The following is a 20,803-nucleotide window of genomic DNA, read 5'->3' as shown; positions in this document are numbered from 1 at the left end:
TTAAACACACCGTAAATAAACACAAGTATTGCCTTGTATATTGGTGTAATTCATCTGTAATTATTTTGTTAGTTGCAGCATGTGGTGTTTTTGGATTCGTCCGATGTGTGTACATTGATTGATTGGTAACTCTGGCGCTTAGCGATACTGAGGTCATTGTACAAGAACGTAAAACGTCTCGAGTGCGTAATTTGAACATACATAATACACTATACCCAGGGTAATAATGTATTAGATACTTACGTCCTGTTTGTATTGGTCCAACGCTGCATGTTTTCGATTCAGTGAATGTCACGTGATTAGACATACACGTTAATACAGCGCCCTCTAGGCTATGTGTTATTACAATCTCTGCCATCATAACATTGACAGATGACGATTGATTATGTACGCCATGTACAATATTATCTGCCCCTGACCAGTATAGGATGGCTGGTGGATCACCACCGCTCGATTCACATTTCAGTTGCAATGTTTGGTTATTGTTGATTCTACTCACTGAACACTTGGGTTCTTGGGGCGCTGTGGGGGCTGTAAAACAATATAGGAATACATTACAATTGGCGAGAGTCTGTATTATTGTAAAAAGTTTGTGTTATAGTTCTTTCCATGCGTGACACAGCACGTTGTGCATATAATAGTTGATTAGACAAGACGCACAAACATACCAAGATGGAATTTTTTATAGTGCTGAGAAGTGTTTTTAAAGAAAAAAAGAAACTATACAAACGATATCAATTAATCTCTAAAAGAACTAGTGTGTCGGTGACCTTACCTCTCACAACCAATGAGACATTGGATGACGTAATGCGACCTCACCTCTCACAACCAATGAGACATTGGATGACGTAATGCGACCTCACCTCTCACAACCAATGAGACATTGGATGACGTAATGCGACCTCACCTCTCACAACCAATGAGACATTGGATGACGTAATGCGACCTCACCTCTTACTACCAATTACACATTTGATGACTTAATGCGACCTTGCATATGACTACCAATGACACATTTGATGACTTAATGCGACCTTGCATATGACTACCAATGACACATTTGATGACTTAATGCGACCTTACCTCTCACAACCAATGAGACATTGGATGACGTAATGCGACCTCACCTCTCACTACCAATGACACATTTGATGACGTAATGCGACCTTACCCCTCACTGTCAATGACACATTTGATGACTTAATGCGACATTACCTCTCACTACAAATGACACATTGGAAGACGTAATGCGGCCTCACCTCTCACTACCAATGACACATTTGATGACTTAATGCGACCTTGCGTATGACTACCAATGACACATTTGATGACTTAATGCGACTTTACCTCTCACTACCAATGACACATTTGATAACGTAATGTAACCTTACCTCACACTACCAATGACACATTTGATGACTTAATGCGACCTCACCTCTCGATACCAATGACACATTTGATGGTTTAATGCGACTTTACCTATCACTACCAATGACAAATTTGATGACGTAATGCGACCTTACCTTACACTGCCAATGACACATTTGATGACTTAATGCGACCTTACCTCTCACTACCAATGACACATTTGATGACGTAATGCGACCTTATCCCTCACTGTCAATGACACATTTGATGACTTAATGCGACATTACCTTTCACTATAAATGACACATTTGATGACGTAATGAGACCTTACCTCTCACTGTCAAAGACACATTTGATGAATTAATGCGACTTTACCTCTCATCACCAATGACATATTTGATGATGCAATGCGACCTTACCTCTCACTACCAATGACACATTTAATGACTTAATGCGCCATTACCTCTCACTACCATTGGCACATTTGATGACTTAATGCGTCCTTACCCCTCACTGTCAATGACACATTTGATGACTTAATGCGACATTACCTCTCACTACCAATGACACATTTAATGTCGTAATGCGACCTTACCCCTCACTGTCAATGACACATTTGATGACTTAATGCGACATTACCTCTCACTACAAATGGCACATTTGATGACGTAATGCGACCTCACCTCTCACTACCAATGACACATTTGATGACTTAATGCGACCTTGCGTATGACTACCAATGACACATTTGATGACTTAATGCGACTTTACCTCTCACTACCAATGACACATTTGATAACGTAATGTAACCTTACCTCACACTACCAATGACACATTTGATGACTTAATGCGACCTCACCTCTCGATACCAATGACACATTTGATGACTTAATGCGACTTTACCTATCACTACCAATGACACATTTGATGACTCAATGCGACATTACCTCTCACTACAAATGACACATTTGATGACTTAATGCGACCTTACCTCTCACTACCAATAACACATTTGATGACGTAATGCGACTTTACCTCTCACTGTCAAAGACACATTTGATGAATTAATGTGACTTTACCTCTCATCACCAATGACATATTTGATGATGCAATGCGACCTTACCTCTCACCACCAATGACACATTTAATGACTTAATGCGCCCTTACCTCTCACTACCATTGGCACATTTGATGACTTAATGCGACCTTACCTCTCACTGTCAATGACACATTTGATGAATTAATGCGACCTTACCTCTCACTATCAATGACACATTTGATCATTTAATGCGACCTTACCTCTCACTACCAATAACACATTTGATGAATTAATGTGACTTTACCTCTCACTGTCAATTACACATTTGATGACTTAATGCGACCTTACCTCTCACTACCAATAACACATTTGATAACGTAATGCGACCTTACCTCTCACTACCAATGACACATTTGATGATGTAATGTGACCTTACCTCTCACTACCAATGACACATTGGGTGGCGTAAAGGTGGCCTTATATCTCACTACAAATGACAAATTGGATGACGTAATCTAACTACCATTGACATATTGGATAACGTAATGGTGACCTTACCTCTTACTGTCAATGACACAGTGGATGACGTAATTTCTTGGCTGTTATCCCCCGCCGACACCCGTACAGTGTATTGCCCAATATCGGCATACTTGATATCTGTGATCTGAAGGTGATATTCTCCGTTACTGTGGTCACCAACTATGCTGTATCGGCTGTCAACACCAGTTATAACAGTGTCCGAAGAAATATCGATCCCATCCTTTGACCAAATAAGCGTTCCTTCTTTGTGGTCTACTTCACAATAAAATACCAGTGTTCCGCTTTCTGCAACATCTGCCGATTCGGGCTCTTTGGTAAAACTTTGTGTTTCGATATCTGCTCGAAAGAAATGATATTTCAAAAAGGTGTTTGTCTGTGTGTGAACATGTCATGCTATGCTATGCTATCTTATGTTATCTTATGTTATGTTACCTTGAACAGTGATGTAGATCGGCACGGTCGTGATCTCGTAGTCAAAAAGGTTGGTATCTTCCAAAGCGCCAGCAGACACACGTACTGTATAGGAGCCTGCATCTGACATAATTACATTGTTGATGTGAAGATCAAAGTTGACGTCTTGTGTTGTCCCCTGTATGGACATACGAGCATCGTTTACAGTCATGGAGTAATCACTACTTATATCAACATGGTTTCTGACCCATGTCACAATGCCATGTTTGTTGCTCACAGAGACTTGTAGAACCAATGGCTGTCCTTCTACTATTGTTATGTTATCTGGTGTTGTAATGAACCTCTGATGATCTGTTGAAAGAAAACAACTACGTCATACTTCATATCTGACGGATCTAATGTATGTATAACAGACAATTAATATTGATCATTTTGGTTAAGAATCTATACAACACAGTTGGCGATATATTATCACTGGAAATTGTCAGTATACAACACAGTTGGCGATATATTATCACTGGAAATTTTCAGTATACAACACAGTTGGCGATATATTATCACTGGAAATTTTCAGTATACAACACAGTTGGCGATATATTATCACTGAAAATTGACGGTATACAACACAGTTGGCGATATATTATCACTGAAAATTGTCAGTATACAACACAGTTGGCGATATATTATCACTGGAAATTGTCAGTATACAACACAGTTGGCGATATATTATCACTGGAAATTTTCAGTATACAACACAGTTGGCGATATATTATCACTGAAAATTGACGGTATACAACACAGTTGGCGATATATTATCACTGAAAATTGTCGGTATACAACACAGTTGGCGATATATTATCACTGGAAATTTCCAGTATACAACACAGTTGGCGATATATTATCACTGGAAATTTTCAGTATACAACACAGTTGGCGATATATTATCACTGAAAATTGTCGGTATACAACACAGTTGGCGATATATTATCACTGAAAATTGTCGGTATACAACACAGTTGGCGATATATTATCACTGAAAATTGTCGGTATACAACACAGTTGGCGATATATTATCACTGAACATTGTCGGTATACAACACAGTTGGCGATATATTATCATTGAAAATTGTCGGTATACAACACAATTGGCGATATATTATCACTGGAAATTGTCGGTATACAACACAGTTGGCGATATATTATCATTGAAAATTGTCGGTTTACAACACAGTTGGCGATATATTATCACTGGAAATTGTCGGTATACAACACAGTTGGCGATATATTATCATTGAAAATTGTCGGTTTACAACACAGTTGGCGATATATTATCACTGAAAATTGTCAGTACACGACACAGTTGGCAATATATTATCGATGGGGATTATTAGTATACAACACAGTTGGCGATATATTATCACTGAAAATTGTCGATATACAACACAGTTGGCAATATATTATCGATGAGGATTGTCATTATATACTACAATGCGGGTCAGATTGTGAACCCCATTTCGCAAAATATGGAATATCAGTTTATCGAATACGTGTCAGTACTACGGGCAGGGTGGCCAACTGTTCTATGTGCGACACGGGAGTCCTTTGTTACCACCAAGAGGTTGGAAGTAACTAAACTCAAGTATATACTTACCATGTATAATTAGTGTAGCATCCTGTGATTTTATTTCAAGACTATTCTCGTTAATTGGGGCAGTTACTCGTACGCTGTAAATGCCATTATCCCCATTCTCAGTTTCAGATATTGTTAGAAAATACTCTCCCTGGGATTGGTCACCCGTTATGGAATATCGGGAACTGTACGCACTGCTGGTGATGGTGACGTCACTGGTGATGTCAACACCATCTTTTGACCAGATAAGTGTACCCTCTTTATGATCGACCTGGCATTTTAGTACGATAGCAAGTCCCTCAACTGTCTCTGTGGTGCTGGGCACCACAACGAAACTTTGCATTGCGAGATCTGAAAATGTAAATTCATTTTGAAATATAAATTCCCCACATATTTCCGTCATATAAACTTTGTAAATTGATAGAAGTCACACTAATTAAAGATTCATAGATAACTACATATAACCACTGTCAACATAATCGCTTTATACATTGAAGAGCAACATTACCGAGTGTTTGTCTTTTTATAAATACTCCATACACATTTCTAACTTACCATGTACGTTAAGAGTTACTGGGTTTGTTTCTATAGGTATATCATTGAGATCGCCACCAGTTACCCTTACTATATAGGTACCAGCATCTGACAAGACAGCTCCATTGATGTGAAGTGTATAATCAGTGTTTATAGTTATACTTGTCACACTAATACGTGTATCTGATACCAGTAATGAGTCATCGTGCGTCAGCTTTGTGTCATCTCTATACCAAGACAGTGTGCCATGTTTGTCACTCACAGACACTCTCCAGTCAACGTCCTCGCCTTCATTTATTGTCAAGGTTGATGGCACATCCACGAATGCTTGGTTTGCTGTTTTGAATGTTACAATATATGTATTAGATGTCGTGCACAGGACCAAAACTCCCTGATCATCCAACTTGGTGCCTACCTATGTAGCCAATCAACATCCAGTCTGCTACTGGTACTAGACCCTCATTGATAACCCACCCTGGTACCTAACTATGTAGTCAATCAACGTCCAATCTGCTACTGGGACTATGACCCTCATTGATCACTCATCTTGGTACCTAACTATGTAGCCAATCAACATCCAGTCTGCTACTGGGACTATGACCTTCATTGATCACCCACCTTGGTACTTAACTATGTAGCCAATCAACATCCAGTCTGCTACTGGGACTAGACCCTCATTGATCACCCACCTTGGTGCCTAACTATGTAGCCAATCAACATCCAGTCTGCTACTGGGACTATGACCCTCATTGATCACCCACCTTGGTGCCTAACTATGTAGCCAATCAACATCCAGTCTGCTACTGGGACTATGACCCTCATTGATCACCCACCTTGGTGCCTAACTATGTAGCCAATCAACATCCAGTCTGCTACTGGGACTATGACCCTCATTGATCACCCACCTTGGTGCCTAACTATGTAGCCAATCAACATCCAGTCTGCTACTGGGACTATGACCCTCATTGATCACCCACCTTGGTGCCTAACTATGTAGCCAATCAACATCCAGTCTGCTACTGGGACTATGACCCTCAGTGAACAGCCACCTTGATACCTAACTATGTAGCCAATCAACATCCAGTCTGCTACTGGGACTATGACCCTCATTGATCACTCACCCTGGTACCTAACTATGTAGCCAATCAACATCCAGTCTGCTCCTGGGACTATGACCCTCATTGATCACCCACCTCGGTACTTAACTATGTAGCCAATCAACATCCAGTCTGCTACTGGGACTAGACCCTCATTGATCACCCACCTTGGTGCCTAACTATGTAGCCAATCAACATCCAGTCTGCTACTGGGACTATGACCCTCATTGATCACCCACCTTGGTGCCTAACTATGTAGCCAATCAACATCCAGTCTGCTATTGGGACTATGACCCTCATTGATCACCCACCTTGGTGCCTAACTATGTAGCCAATCAACATCCAGTCTGCTACTGGGACTATGACCCTCATTGATCACCCACCTTGGTGCCTAACTATGTAGCCAATCAACATCCAGTCTGCTACTGGGACTATGACCCTCAGTGAACAGCCACCTTGATACCTAACTATGTAGCCAATCAACATCCAGTCTGCTACTGGGACTATGACCCTCATTGATCACTCACCCTGGTACCTAACTATGTAGCCAATCAACATCCAGTCTGCTACTGGGACTATGACCCTCATTGATCACTCACATTGGTACCTAACAATGTAGTCAATAAACGTCCAATCTGCTACTGTGACTATGACCCTCATTGATCACCCACCTTGGTACCTAACTATGTACCCAATCAACATCCAGTCTGCTACTGGGACTATGACCCTCAGGGAACAGCCACCTTGGTACCTAAATATGTAGCCAATCAACATTCAGTCTGCTACTGGGACTAGACCCTCATTGATCACCCACCTTGGTGCCTAACTATGTAGCCAATCAACATCCAGTCTGCTACTGGGACTATGACCCTCATTGATCACCCACCTTGGTGCCTAACTATGTAGCCAATCAACATCCAGTCTGCTACTGGGACTATGACCCTCATTGATCACCCACCTTGGTGCCTAACTATGTAGCCAATCAACATCCAGTCTGCTACTGGGACTATGACCCTCATTGATCACCCACCTTGGTGCCTAACTATGTAGCCAATCAACATCCAGTCTGCTACTGGGACTATGACCCTCAGTGAACAGCCACCTTGATACCTAACTATGTAGCCAATCAACATCCAGTCTGCTACTGGGACTATGACCCTCATTGATCACTCACCCTGGTACCTAACTATGTAGCCAATCAACATCCAGTCTGCTCCTGGGACTATGACCCTCATTGATCACCCACCTTGATACCTAACTATGTAGCCAATCAACATCCAGTCTGCTACTGGGACTAGACCCTCATTGATCACTCACCCTGGTACCTAACTATGTAGCCAATCAACATCCAGTCTGCTACTGGGACTATGACCCTCATTGATCACTCACATTGGTACCTAACAATGTAGTCAATCAACGTCCAATCTGCTACTGGGACTATGACCCTCATTGATCACCCACCTTGGTACCTAACTATGTACCCAATCAACATTCAGTCTGCTACTGGGACTATGACCCTCATTGATCACTCACCCTGGTACCTAACTATGTAGCCAATCAACATTCAGTCTGCTACTGGGACTATGACCCTCATTGATCACCCACCTTGGTGCCTAACTATGAAGCCAATCAACATCCAGTCTGCTACTGGGACTAGACCCTCATTGATCACTAACCCTGGTACCTAACTATGTAGTCAATGAACATCCACTCTGCTACTGGGACTATGACCCTCATTGATCACCCACCATGCTACCTAACTATGTACCCAATCAACATCCAGTCTGCTACTGGGACTATGACCCTCATTGATCACTCACATTGGTACCTAACAATGTAGTCAATAAACGTCCAATCTGCTACTGTGACTATGACCCTCATTGATCACCCACCTTGGTACCTAACTATGTACCCAATCAACATCCAGTCTGCTACTGGGACTATGACCCTCAGGGAACAGCCACCTTGGTACCTAAATATGTAGCCAATCAACATTCAGTCTGCTACTGGGACTAGACCCTCATTGATCACCCACCTTGGTGCCTAACTATGTAGCCAATCAACATCCAGTCTGCTACTGGGACTATGACCCTCATTGATCACCCACCTTGGTGCCTAACTATGTAGCCAATCAACATCCAGTCTGCTACTGGGACTATGACCCTCATTGATCACCCACCTTGGTGCCTAACTATGTAGCCAATCAACATCCAGTCTGCTACTGGGACTATGACCCTCATTGATCACCCACCTTGGTGCCTAACTATGTAGCCAATCAACATCCAGTCTGCTACTGGGACTATGACCCTCAGTGAACAGCCACCTTGATACCTAACTATGTAGCCAATCAACATCCAGTCTGCTACTGGGACTATGACCCTCATTGATCACTCACCCTGGTACCTAACTATGTAGCCAATCAACATCCAGTCTGCTCCTGGGACTATGACCCTCATTGATCACCCACCTTGATACCTAACTATGTAGCCAATCAACATCCAGTCTGCTACTGGGACTAGACCCTCATTGATCACTCACCCTGGTACCTAACTATGTAGCCAATCAACATCCAGTCTGCTACTGGGACTATGACCCTCATTGATCACTCACATTGGTACCTAACAATGTAGTCAATCAACGTCCAATCTGCTACTGGGACTATGACCCTCATTGATCACCCACCTTGGTACCTAACTATGTACCCAATCAACATTCAGTCTGCTACTGGGACTATGACCCTCATTGATCACTCACCCTGGTACCTAACTATGTAGCCAATCAACATTCAGTCTGCTACTGGGACTATGACCCTCATTGATCACCCACCTTGGTGCCTAACTATGAAGCCAATCAACATCCAGTCTGCTACTGGGACTAGACCCTCATTGATCACTAACCCTGGTACCTAACTATGTAGTCAATGAACATCCACTCTGCTACTGGGACTATGACCCTCATTGATCACCCACCATGCTACCTAACTATGTACCCAATCAACATCCAGTCTGCTACTGGGACTATGACCCTCATTGATCACTCACCTTGGTACCTAACAATGAAGTCAATCAACGTCCAATCTGCTACTGGGACTATGACCCTCATTGATCACCCACCTTGGTACCTAACTATGTACCCAATCAACATCCAGTCTGCTACTGGGACTATGACCCTCAGGGAACAGCCACCTTGGTACCTAACTATGTAGCCAATCAACATCCTGTCTGCTACTGGGACTATGACCCTCATTGATCACCCACCTTGGTGCCTAACTATGTAGCCAATCAACATCCAGTCTGCAACTGGGACTATGATCCTCATTGATCACCCACCTTGGTGCCTAACTATGTAGCCAATCAACATCCAGTGTGCTACTGGGACTATGACCCTCATTGATCACCCACCCTGCTACCTAACTATGTACCCAATCAACATCCAGTCTGCTACTGGGACTATGACCCTCAGTGAACAGCCACCTTGATACCTAACTATGTAGCCAATCAACATCCAGTCTGCTACTGGGATTATGACCCTCATTGATCACCCACCTTGGTGCCTAACTATGTAGCCAATCAACATCCAGTCTGCTACTGGGACTATGACCCTCATTGAACAGCCACCTTGGTGCCTAACTATGTAGCCAATCAACGTCCAATCTACTACTGGGACTATGACCCTCATTGAACAGCCACCTTGGTGCCTAACTATGTAGCCAATCAACATCCAGTCTGCTACTGGGACTATGACTCTCATTGAACAGCCACCTTGGTGCCTAACTATGTAGCCAATCAACATCCAGTCTGCTACTGGGACTATGACCCTCATTGAACAGCAACATTGGTGCCTAACTATGTAGCCAATCAACATCCAGTCTGCTACTGGGACTATGACCCTCATTGAACAGCCACCTTGGTACCTAACTATGTACCCAATCAACATCCAGTCTGCTACTGGGACTATGACCCTCATTGATCACTCAAGCTGGTACCTAACTATGTAGCCAATCAACATCCAGTCTGCTACTGGGACTATGACCCTCATTGATCACCCACCATGCTACCTAACTATGTACCCAATCAACATCCAGTCTGCTACTGGGACTATGAACCTCATTGATCACTCATCTTGGTACCTACCTATGTAGCCAATCAACATCCAGTCTGCTACTGGGACTAGACCCTCATTGATCACCCACCTTGCTGCCTAACTATGTAGCCAATCAACATCCAGTCTGCTACTGGGATTATGACCCTCATTGATCACCCACCTTGGTGCCTAACTAGGTAGCCAATCAACATCCAGTCTGCTACTGGGACTATGACCCTCATTGATCACCCACCTTGGTGCCTAACTATGTAGCCAATCAACATCCAGTCTGCTACTGGGACTATGACCCTCATTGATCACCCACCTTGGTGCCTAACTATGTAGCCAATCAACATCCAGTCTGCTACTGGGACTAGACCCTTATTGATCACTCACCCTGGTACCTAACTATGTAGCCAATCAACATCCAGTCTGCTACTGGGACTATGACCCTCATTGATCACTCACATTGGTACCTAACAATGTAGTCAATCAACGTCCAATCTGCTACTGGGACTATGACCCTCATTGAACAGCAACATTGGTGCCTAACTATGTAGCCAATCAACATCCAGTCTGCTACTGGGACTATGACCCTCATTGAACAGCCACCTTGGTACCTAACTATGTACCCAATCAACATCCAGTCTGCTACTGGGACTATGACCCTCATTGATCACTCAAGCTGGTACCTAACTATGTACCCAATCAACATCCAGTCTGCTACTGGGACTATGACCCTCATTGATCACTCATCTTGGTACCTAACTATGTAGCCAATCAACATCTAGTCTGCTACTGGGACTATGACCCTCATTGATCACCCACCTTGGTACTTAACTATGTAGCCAATCAACATCCAGTCTGCTACTGGGACTAGACCCTCATTGATCACCCACCTTGGTGCCTAACTATGTAGCCAATCAACATCCAGTCTGCTACTGGGACTATGACCCTCATTGATCACCCACCTTGGTGCCTAACTATGTAGCCAATCAACATCCAGTCTGCTACTGGGACTATGACCCTCATTGATCACCCACCTTGGTGCCTAACTATGTAGCCAATCAACATCCAGTCTGCTACTGGGACTAGACCCTCATTGATCACTCACCCTGGTACCTAACTATGTAGCCAATCAACATCCAGTCTGCTACTGGGACTATGACCCTCATTGATCACTCACATTGGTAACTAACAATGTAGTCAATCAACGTCCAATCTGCTACTGGGACTATGACCCTCATTGATCACCCACCTTGGTACCTAACTATGTACCCAATCAACATCCAGTCTGCTACTGGGACTATGACCCTCAGGGAACAGCCACCTTGGTACCTAACTATGTAGCCAATCAACATTCAGTCTGCTACTGGGACTATGACCCTCATTGATCACCCACCTTAGAACCTAACTATGTACCCAATCAACATCCAGTCTGCTACTGGGACTAGACCCTCATTGATCACTCACCCTGGTACCTAACTATGTAGCCAATCAACATTCAGTCTGCTACTGGGACTATGACCCTCATTGATCACTCACCCTGGTACCTAACTATGTAGCCAATCAACATTCAGTCTGCTACTGGGAGTATGACCCTCATTGATCACCCACCTTGGTGCCTAACTATGAAGCCAATCAACATCCAGTCTGCTACTGGGACTAGACCCTCATTGATCACTAACCCTGGTACCTAACTATGTTGCCAATCAACATCCAGTCTGCTACTGGGACTATGACCCTCATTGATCACTCACCTTGGTACCTAACAATGTAGTCAATCAACGTCCAATCTGCTACTGGGACTATGACCTTCATTGATCACCCACCTTGGTACCTAACTATGTACCCAATCAACATCCAGTCTGCTACTGGGACTATGACCCTCAGGGAACAGCCACCTTGGTACCTAACTATGTAGCCAATCAACATCCTGTCTGCTACTGGGACTATGACCCTCATTGATCACCCACCTTGGTGCCTAACTATGTAGCCAATCAACATCCAGTCTGCTACTGGGACTATGACCCTCATTGATCACCCACCTTGGTGCCTAACTATGTAGCCAATCAACATCCAGTCTGCTACTGGGACTATGACCCTCATTGATCACCCACCCTGCTACCTAACTATGTACCCAATCAACATCCAGTCTGCTACTGGGACTATGACCCTCAGTGAACAGCCACCTTGATACCTAACTATGTACCCAATCAACATCCAGTCTGCTACTGGGACTATGACCCTCATTGATCACCCACCTTGGTGCCTAACTATGTAGCCAATCAACATCCAGTCTGCTACTGGGACTATGACCCTCATTGAACAGCCACCTTGGTGCCTAACTATGTAGTCAATCAACGTCCAATTTACTACTGGGACTATGACCCTCATTGAACAGCCACCTTGGTGCCTAACTATGTAGCCAATCAACATCCAGTCTGCTACTGGGACTATGACCCTCATTGAACAGCCACCTTGGTGCCTAACTATGTAGCCAATCAACATCCAGTCTGCTACCGGGACTATGACCCTCATTGAACAGCCACCTTGGTGCCTAACTATGTAGCCAATCAACATCCAGTCTGCTACTGGGACTATGACCCTCATTGAACAGCCACCTTGGTACCTAACTATGTACCCAATCAACATCCAGTCTGCTACTGGGACTATGACCCTCATTGATCACTCAAGTTGGTACCTAACTATGTAGCCAATCAACATCCAGTCTGCTACTGGGACTATGACCCTCATTGATCACCCACCATGCTACCTAACTATGTACCCAATCAACATCCAGTCTGCTACTGGGACTATGACCCTCAGTGAACAGCCACCTTGATAACTAACTATGTACCCAATCAACATCCAGTCTGCTACTGGGACTATGACCCTCATTGATCACTCATCTTGGTACCTAACTATGTAGCCAATCAACATCTAGTCTGCTACTGGGACTATGACCCTCATTGATCACCCACCTTGGTGCCTAACTATGTAGCCAATCAACATCCAGTCTGCTACTGGGACTATGACCCTCATTGATCACCCACCTTGGTACCTAACTATGTAGCCAATCAACATCCAGTCTGCTACTGGGACTATGACCCTCATTGATCACCCACCTTGGTGCCTAACTATGTAGCCAATCAACATCCAGTCTGCTACTGGGACTAGACCCTCATTGATCACTCACCCTGGTACCTAACTATGTAGCTAATCAACATCCAGTCTGCTACTGGGACTATGACCCTCATTGATCACTCACATTGGTAACTAACAATGTAGTCAATCAACGTCCAATCTGCTACTGGGACTATGACCCTCATTGATCACCCACCTTGGTACCTAACTATGTACCCAATCAACATCCAGTCTGCTACTGCGACTATGACCCTCAGGGAACAGCCACCTTGGTACCTAACTATGTAGCCAATCAACATCCTGTCTGCTACTGGGACTATGACCCTCATTGATCACCCACCTTGGTGCCTAACTATGTAGCCAATCAACATCCAGTCTGCTACTGGGACTATGACCCTCATTGATCACCCACCTTGGTGCCTAACTATGTAGCCAATCAACATCTAGTCTTCTACTGGGACTATGACCCTCATTGATCACCCACCCTGCTACCTAACTATGTACCCAATCAACATCCAGTCTGCTACTGGGACTATGACCCTCAGTGAACAGCCACCTTGATACCTAACTATGTAGCCAATCAACATCCAGTCTGCTACTGGGACTATGACCCTCATTGATCACCCACCTTGGTGCCTAACTATGTAGCCAATCAACATCCAGTCTGCTACTGGGACTATGACCCTCATTGAACAGCCACCTTGGTGCCTAACTATGTAGCCAATCAACGTCCAATCTACTACTGGGACTATGACCCTCATTGAACAGCCACCTTGGTGCCTAACTATGTAGCCAATCAACATCCAGTCTGCTACCGGGACTATGACCCTCATTGAACAGCCAACTTGGTGCCTAACTATGTAGCCAATCAACATCCAGTCTGCTACTGGGACTATGACCCTCATTGAACAGCCACCTTGGTACCTAACTATGTACCCAATCAACATCCAGTCTGCTACTGGGACTATGACCCTCATTGATCACTCAAGTTGGTACCTAACTATGTAGCCAATCAACATCCAGTCTGCTACTGGGACTATGACCCTCATTGATCACCCACCATGCTACCTAACTATGTACCCAATCAACATCCAGTCTGCTACTGGGACTATGACCCTCAGTGAACAGCCACCTTGATAACTAACTATGTACCCAATCAACATCCAGTCTGCTACTGGGACTATGACCCTCATTGATCACTCATCTTGGTACCTAACTATGTAGCCAATCAACATCTAGTCTGCTACTGGGACTAAGACCCTCATTGATCACCCACCTTGGTACTTAACTATGTAGCCAATCAACATCCAGTCTGCTACTGGGACTAGACCCTCATTGATCACCCACCTTGGTGCCTAACTATGTAGCCAATCAACATCCAGTCTGCTACTGGGATTATGACCCTCATTGATCACCCACCTTGGTGCCTAACTATGTAGCCAATCAACATCCAGTCTGCTACTGGGACTATTACCCTCATTGATCACCCACCTTGGTGCCTAACTATGTAGCCAATCAACATCCAGTCTGCTACTGGGACTATGACCCTCATTGATCACCCACCTTGGTGCCTAACTATGTAGCCAATCAACATACAGTCTGCTACTGGGACTAGACCCTCATTGATCACTCACCCTGGTACCTAACTATGTAGCCAATCAACATCCAATCTGCTACTGGGACTATGACCCTCATTGATCACTCACATTGGTAACTAACAATGTAGTCAATCAACGTCCAATCTGCTACTGGGACTATGACCCTCATTGATCACCCACCTTGGTACCTAACTATGTACCCAATCAACATCCAGTCTGCTACTGGGACTATGACCCTCAGGGAACAGCCACCTTGGTACCTAACTATGTAGCCAATCAACATTCAGTCTGCTACTGGGACTATGACCCTCATTGATCACCCACCTTAGAACCTAACTATGTACCCATTCAACATCCAGTCTGCTACTGGGACTATGACCCTCAGGGAACAGCCACCTTGGTATCCAACTATGTAGCCAATCATCATTCAGTCTGCTACTGCGACTATGACCCTCATTGATCACTCACCCTGGTACCTAACTATGTAGCCAATCAACATTCAGTCTGCTACTGGGACTATGACCCTCATTGATCACCCACCTTGGTGCCTAACTATGAAGCCAATCAACATCCAGTCTGCTACTGGGACTAGACCCTCATTGATCACTAACCCTGGTACCTAACTATGTAGCCAATCAACATCCAGTCTGCTACTGGGACTATGACCCTCATTGATCACTCACCTTGGTACCTAACAATGTAGTCAATCAACGTCCAATCTGCTACTGGGACTATGACCTTCATTGATCACCCACCTTGGTACCTAACTATGTACCCAATCAACATCCAGTCTGCTACTGGGACTATGACCCTCAGGGAACAGCCACCTTGGTACCTAACTATGTAGCCAATCAACATCCTGTCTGCTACTGGGACTATGACCCTCATTGATCACCCACCTTGGTGCCTAACTATGTAGCCAATCAACATCCAGTCTGCTACTGGGACAATGACCCTAATTGATCACCCACCTTGGTGCCTAACTATGTAGCCAATCAACATCCAGTCTGCTACTGGGACTATGACCCTCATTGATCACCCACCCTGCTACCTAACTATGTACCCAATCAACATCCAGTCTGCTACTGGGACTATGACTCTCAGTGAACAGCCACCTTGATACCTAACTATGTAGCCAATCAACATCCAGTCTGCTACTGGGACTATGACCCTCATTGATCACCCACCTTGGTGCCTAACTATGTAGCCAATCAACATCCAGTCTGCTACTGGGACTATGACCCTCATTGAACAGCCACCTTGGTGCCTAACTATGTAGCCAATCAACGTCCAATCTACTACTGGGACTATGACCCTCATTGAACAGCCACCTTGGTGCCTAACTATGTAGCCAATCAACATCCAGTCTGCTACTGGGACTATGACCCTCATTGAACAGCCACCTTGGTGCCTAACTATGTAGCCAATCAACATCCAGTCTGCTACTGGGACTATGACCCTCATTGAACAGCTACCTTGGTACCTAACTATGTACCCAATCAACATCCAGTCTGCTACTGGGACTATGACCCTCATTGATCACTCAAGCTGGTACCTAACTATGTACCCAATCAACATCCAGTCTGCTACTGGGACTATGACCCTCATTGATCACCCACCATTCTACCTAACTATGTTGCCAACCAACATCCAGTCTGCTACTGGGACTATGACCCTCATTGATAACTCACCCTGGTACCTAACTGTGTAGCCAACCAACATCCAGTCTACTACTGGGACTATGACCCTCATTGATCACCCTCTTTGTTACCTAACTATGTAGCCAACCAACATTTAGTCTGCTACTGGGACTATGACCCTCATTGATCACCCACCTTGGTACCTAACTATGTACCCAATCAACATCCAGTCTGTTACTGGGACTGTGACCCTCATTGAACAGCCACCTTGGTACCTAACTATGTACCCAATCAACATCCAGTCTGCTACTGGGACTATGACCCTCATTGATCACTCAAGCTGGTACCTAACTATGTAGCCAATCAACATCCAGTCTGCTACTGGGACTATGACCCTCATTGATCACCCACCATGCTACCTAACTATGTAGCCAACCAACATCCAGTCTGCTACTGGGACTATGACCCCCATTGATCACTCACCCTGGTCCCTAACTATGTAGCCAACCAACATCCAGTCTACTACTGGGACTATGATCCTCATTGATCACCCGCCTTGGTACCTAACTACGTAGCCAATCAACATCCAGTCTGCTACTGGGACTATGACCCTCATTGATCACTCAAGCTGGTACCTAACTATGTAGCCAATCAACATCCAGTCTGCTACTGGGACTATGACCCTCAGGGAACAGCCACCTTGGTACCTAAGTATGTAGCCAATCAACATCCTGTCTGCTACTGGGACTATGACCCTCATTGATCACCCACCTTGGTGCCTAACTATGTAGCCAATCAACATCCAGTCTGCTACTGGGACTATGACCCTCATTGATCACCCACCTTGGTGCCTAACTATGTAGCCAATCAACATCCAGTCTGCTACTGGGACTATGACCCTCATTGATCACCCACCCTGCTACCTAACTATGTACCCAATCAACATCCAGTCTGCTACTGGGACTATGACCCTCATTGATCACTCAAGCTGGTACCTAACTATGTAGCCAATCAACATCCAGTCTGCTACTGGGACTATGACCCTCATTGATCACCCACCATGCTACCTAACTATGTAGCCAACCAACATCCAGTCTGCTACTGGGACTATGACCCCCATTGATCACTCACCCTGGTCCCTAACTATGTAGCCAACCAACATCCAGTCTACTACTGGGACTATGATCCTCATTGATCACCCGCCTTGGTACCTAACTACGTAGCCAATCAACATCCAGTCTGCTACTGGGACTATGACCCTCATTGATCACTCAAGCTGGTACCTAACTATGTAGCCAATCAACATCCAGTCTGCTACTGGGACTATGACCCTCAGGGAACAGCCACCTTGGTACCTAAGTATGTAGCCAATCAACATCCTGTCTGCTACTGGGACTATGACCCTCATTGATCACCCACCTTGGTGCCTAACTATGTAGCCAATCAACATCCAGTCTGCTACTGGGACTATGACCCTCATTGATCACCCACCTTGGTGCCTAACTATGTAGCCAATCAACAACCAGTCTGCTACTGGGACTATGACCCTCATTGAACAGCCACCTTGGTGCCTAACTATGTAGCCAATCTGCGTCCAATCTACTACTGGAACTATGACCCTCATTGAACAGCCACCTTGGTGCCTAACTATGTAGCCAATCAACATCCAGTCTGCTACTGGGATTATGACCCTCATTGAACAGCCACCTTGGTGCCTAACTATGTAGCCAATCAACATCCAGTCTGCTACTGGGACTATGACCCTCATTGAACAGCCACCTTGGTGCCTAACTATGTAGCCAATCAACATCCAGTCTGCTACTGGGACTATGACCCTCATTGAACAGCCACCTTGGTACCTAACTATGTACCCAATCAACATCCAGTCTGCTACTGGGACTATGACCCTCATTGATCACTCAAGCTGGTACCTAACTATGTAGCCAATCAACATCCAGTCTGCTACTGGGACTATGACCCTCATTGATCACCCACCATGCTACCTAACTATGTTGCCAACCAACATCCAGTCTGCTACTGGGACTATGACCCTCATTGATAACTCACCCTGGTACCTAACTGTGTAGCCAACCAACATCCAGTCTACTACTGGGACTATGACCCTCATTGATCACCCACTTTGGTACCTAACTATGTACCCAATCAACATCCAGTCTGCTACTGGGACTATGACCCTCATTGATCACTCACCCTGGTACCTAACTATGTAGCCAATCAACATCCAGTCTGCTACTGGGACTATGACCCTCATTGATCACCCTTATTGGTGCCTAACTATGTAGCCAATCAACATCCAGTCTGCTACTGGGACTATGACCCTCATTGATCACTCAGGCTGGTACCTAACTATGTAGCCAATCAACATCCAGTCTTCTACTGGGACTATGACCCTCATTGATCACCCACCATGCTACCTAACTATGTAGCCAATCAACATCCAGTCTGCTACTGGGACTATGACCCTCATTGATCACTCAGGCTGGTACCTAACTATGTAGCCAATCAACATCCAGTCTTCTACTGGGACTATGACCCTCATTGATCACCCACCATGCTACCTAACTATGTAGCCAACCAACATCCAGTCTGCTACTGGGACTATGACCCCCATTGATCACTCACCCTGGTACCTAACTATGTAGCCAACCAACATCCAGTCTACTACTGGGACTATGACCCTCATTGATCACCCGCCTTGGTACCTAACTACGTAGCCAATCAACATCCAGTCTGCTACTGGGACTATGACCCTCATTGATCACTCAAGCTGGTACCTAACTATGTAGCCAATCAACATCCAGTCTGCTACTGGGACTATGACCCTCATTGACTAATCAACATTGGTGCCTAACTATGTAGCCAATCAACATCCAGTCTGCTACTGGGACTATGACCCTCATTGACTAATCAACTCTGATGCATACATATCCAGTAACCAGTTTGATTATGACTATGGCACTGATAATGATAATGTTTATTCAATGTTTTTCATTGCATGCAAGCATTATTCGTCATCTATCAATATAATTGTAAATGGAGATATCTGTATTGCTATCAAATATGAGTGGAGCACACTCTCTCATAGATTAGGAATATTTATACTTACGAACAATGGTTATTGTTGCAGACTGCGACGTGATTTGCTCACTGTTGTCTGCAGCCGTAACTCGTATCTTGTACACGCCTACGTCAATTGACTGGGCATTGTCAATCGTTAAGTAGTACTCCCCGGTAGACTGGTCGCCTGTAATTGTCATACGTGAGTTGGCTCCGTTGGTTATCGCCAAATCGTTGCTCAAATCGATGCTGTCTTTGGACCAAATTGCGATGCCCTCTTTGTGGTGTATCTGACATTGTAGCCTTATTTGGTTGCCACTGACTACAGTTACGTCCACTGGCTCTAAAATAAAGCTCTGCTTCTCCAAATCTAAGTAATAAAACAAATAGATATACCGGTTATAGGACATTTAGACAGTGCCTGTGTAATATAGATATAAAATCGTATCTATGTACAAAAACATGCATCCCTGCACAAAAACATGTGCCCCTGCACAAAAGCTTGTGCCCCTGCACAAAAATATGTATCAATGTACAAAAACATACATCCTTGTACAAAAACATGCATCCCTGCACAAAAACATGCACTCCTATACAAAAACATGCACTGCTGCACAAAAACATGCATCCTTGTACAA

The 20,803-nt window shown here is 44.5% G+C and overlaps 1 protein-coding gene across 1 annotated transcript in view; it reads right to left on the bottom strand.

Moving 5' to 3' along the window:
* Positions 1–20,803, bottom strand: part of LOC100376368 (uncharacterized) — a 79,763-nt gene that overhangs the window by 15,113 nt on the left and 43,847 nt on the right. The window contains exons 7-12 of the mRNA XM_085498033.1: positions 20,215–20,535; positions 5,544–5,858; positions 5,010–5,339; positions 3,380–3,709; positions 2,966–3,283; positions 244–531 (exon numbers count right to left, since the gene is read on the bottom strand). Coding sequence (XP_085354159.1) covers positions 244–531; positions 2,966–3,283; positions 3,380–3,709; positions 5,010–5,339; positions 5,544–5,858; positions 20,215–20,535 — 1,902 coding nt within the window. The remainder of the gene's footprint in view (positions 1–243; positions 532–2,965; positions 3,284–3,379; positions 3,710–5,009; positions 5,340–5,543; positions 5,859–20,214; positions 20,536–20,803) is intronic.

The sequence above is a fragment of the Saccoglossus kowalevskii genome, chromosome 1 (genome assembly GCF_978046115.1).
Source record: "Saccoglossus kowalevskii chromosome 1, keSacKowa6.1, whole genome shotgun sequence".
In the NCBI taxonomy this organism is placed as follows: domain Eukaryota; kingdom Metazoa; phylum Hemichordata; class Enteropneusta; family Harrimaniidae; genus Saccoglossus; species Saccoglossus kowalevskii.
This window is presented reverse-complemented; position numbering and strand designations above follow the sequence as displayed.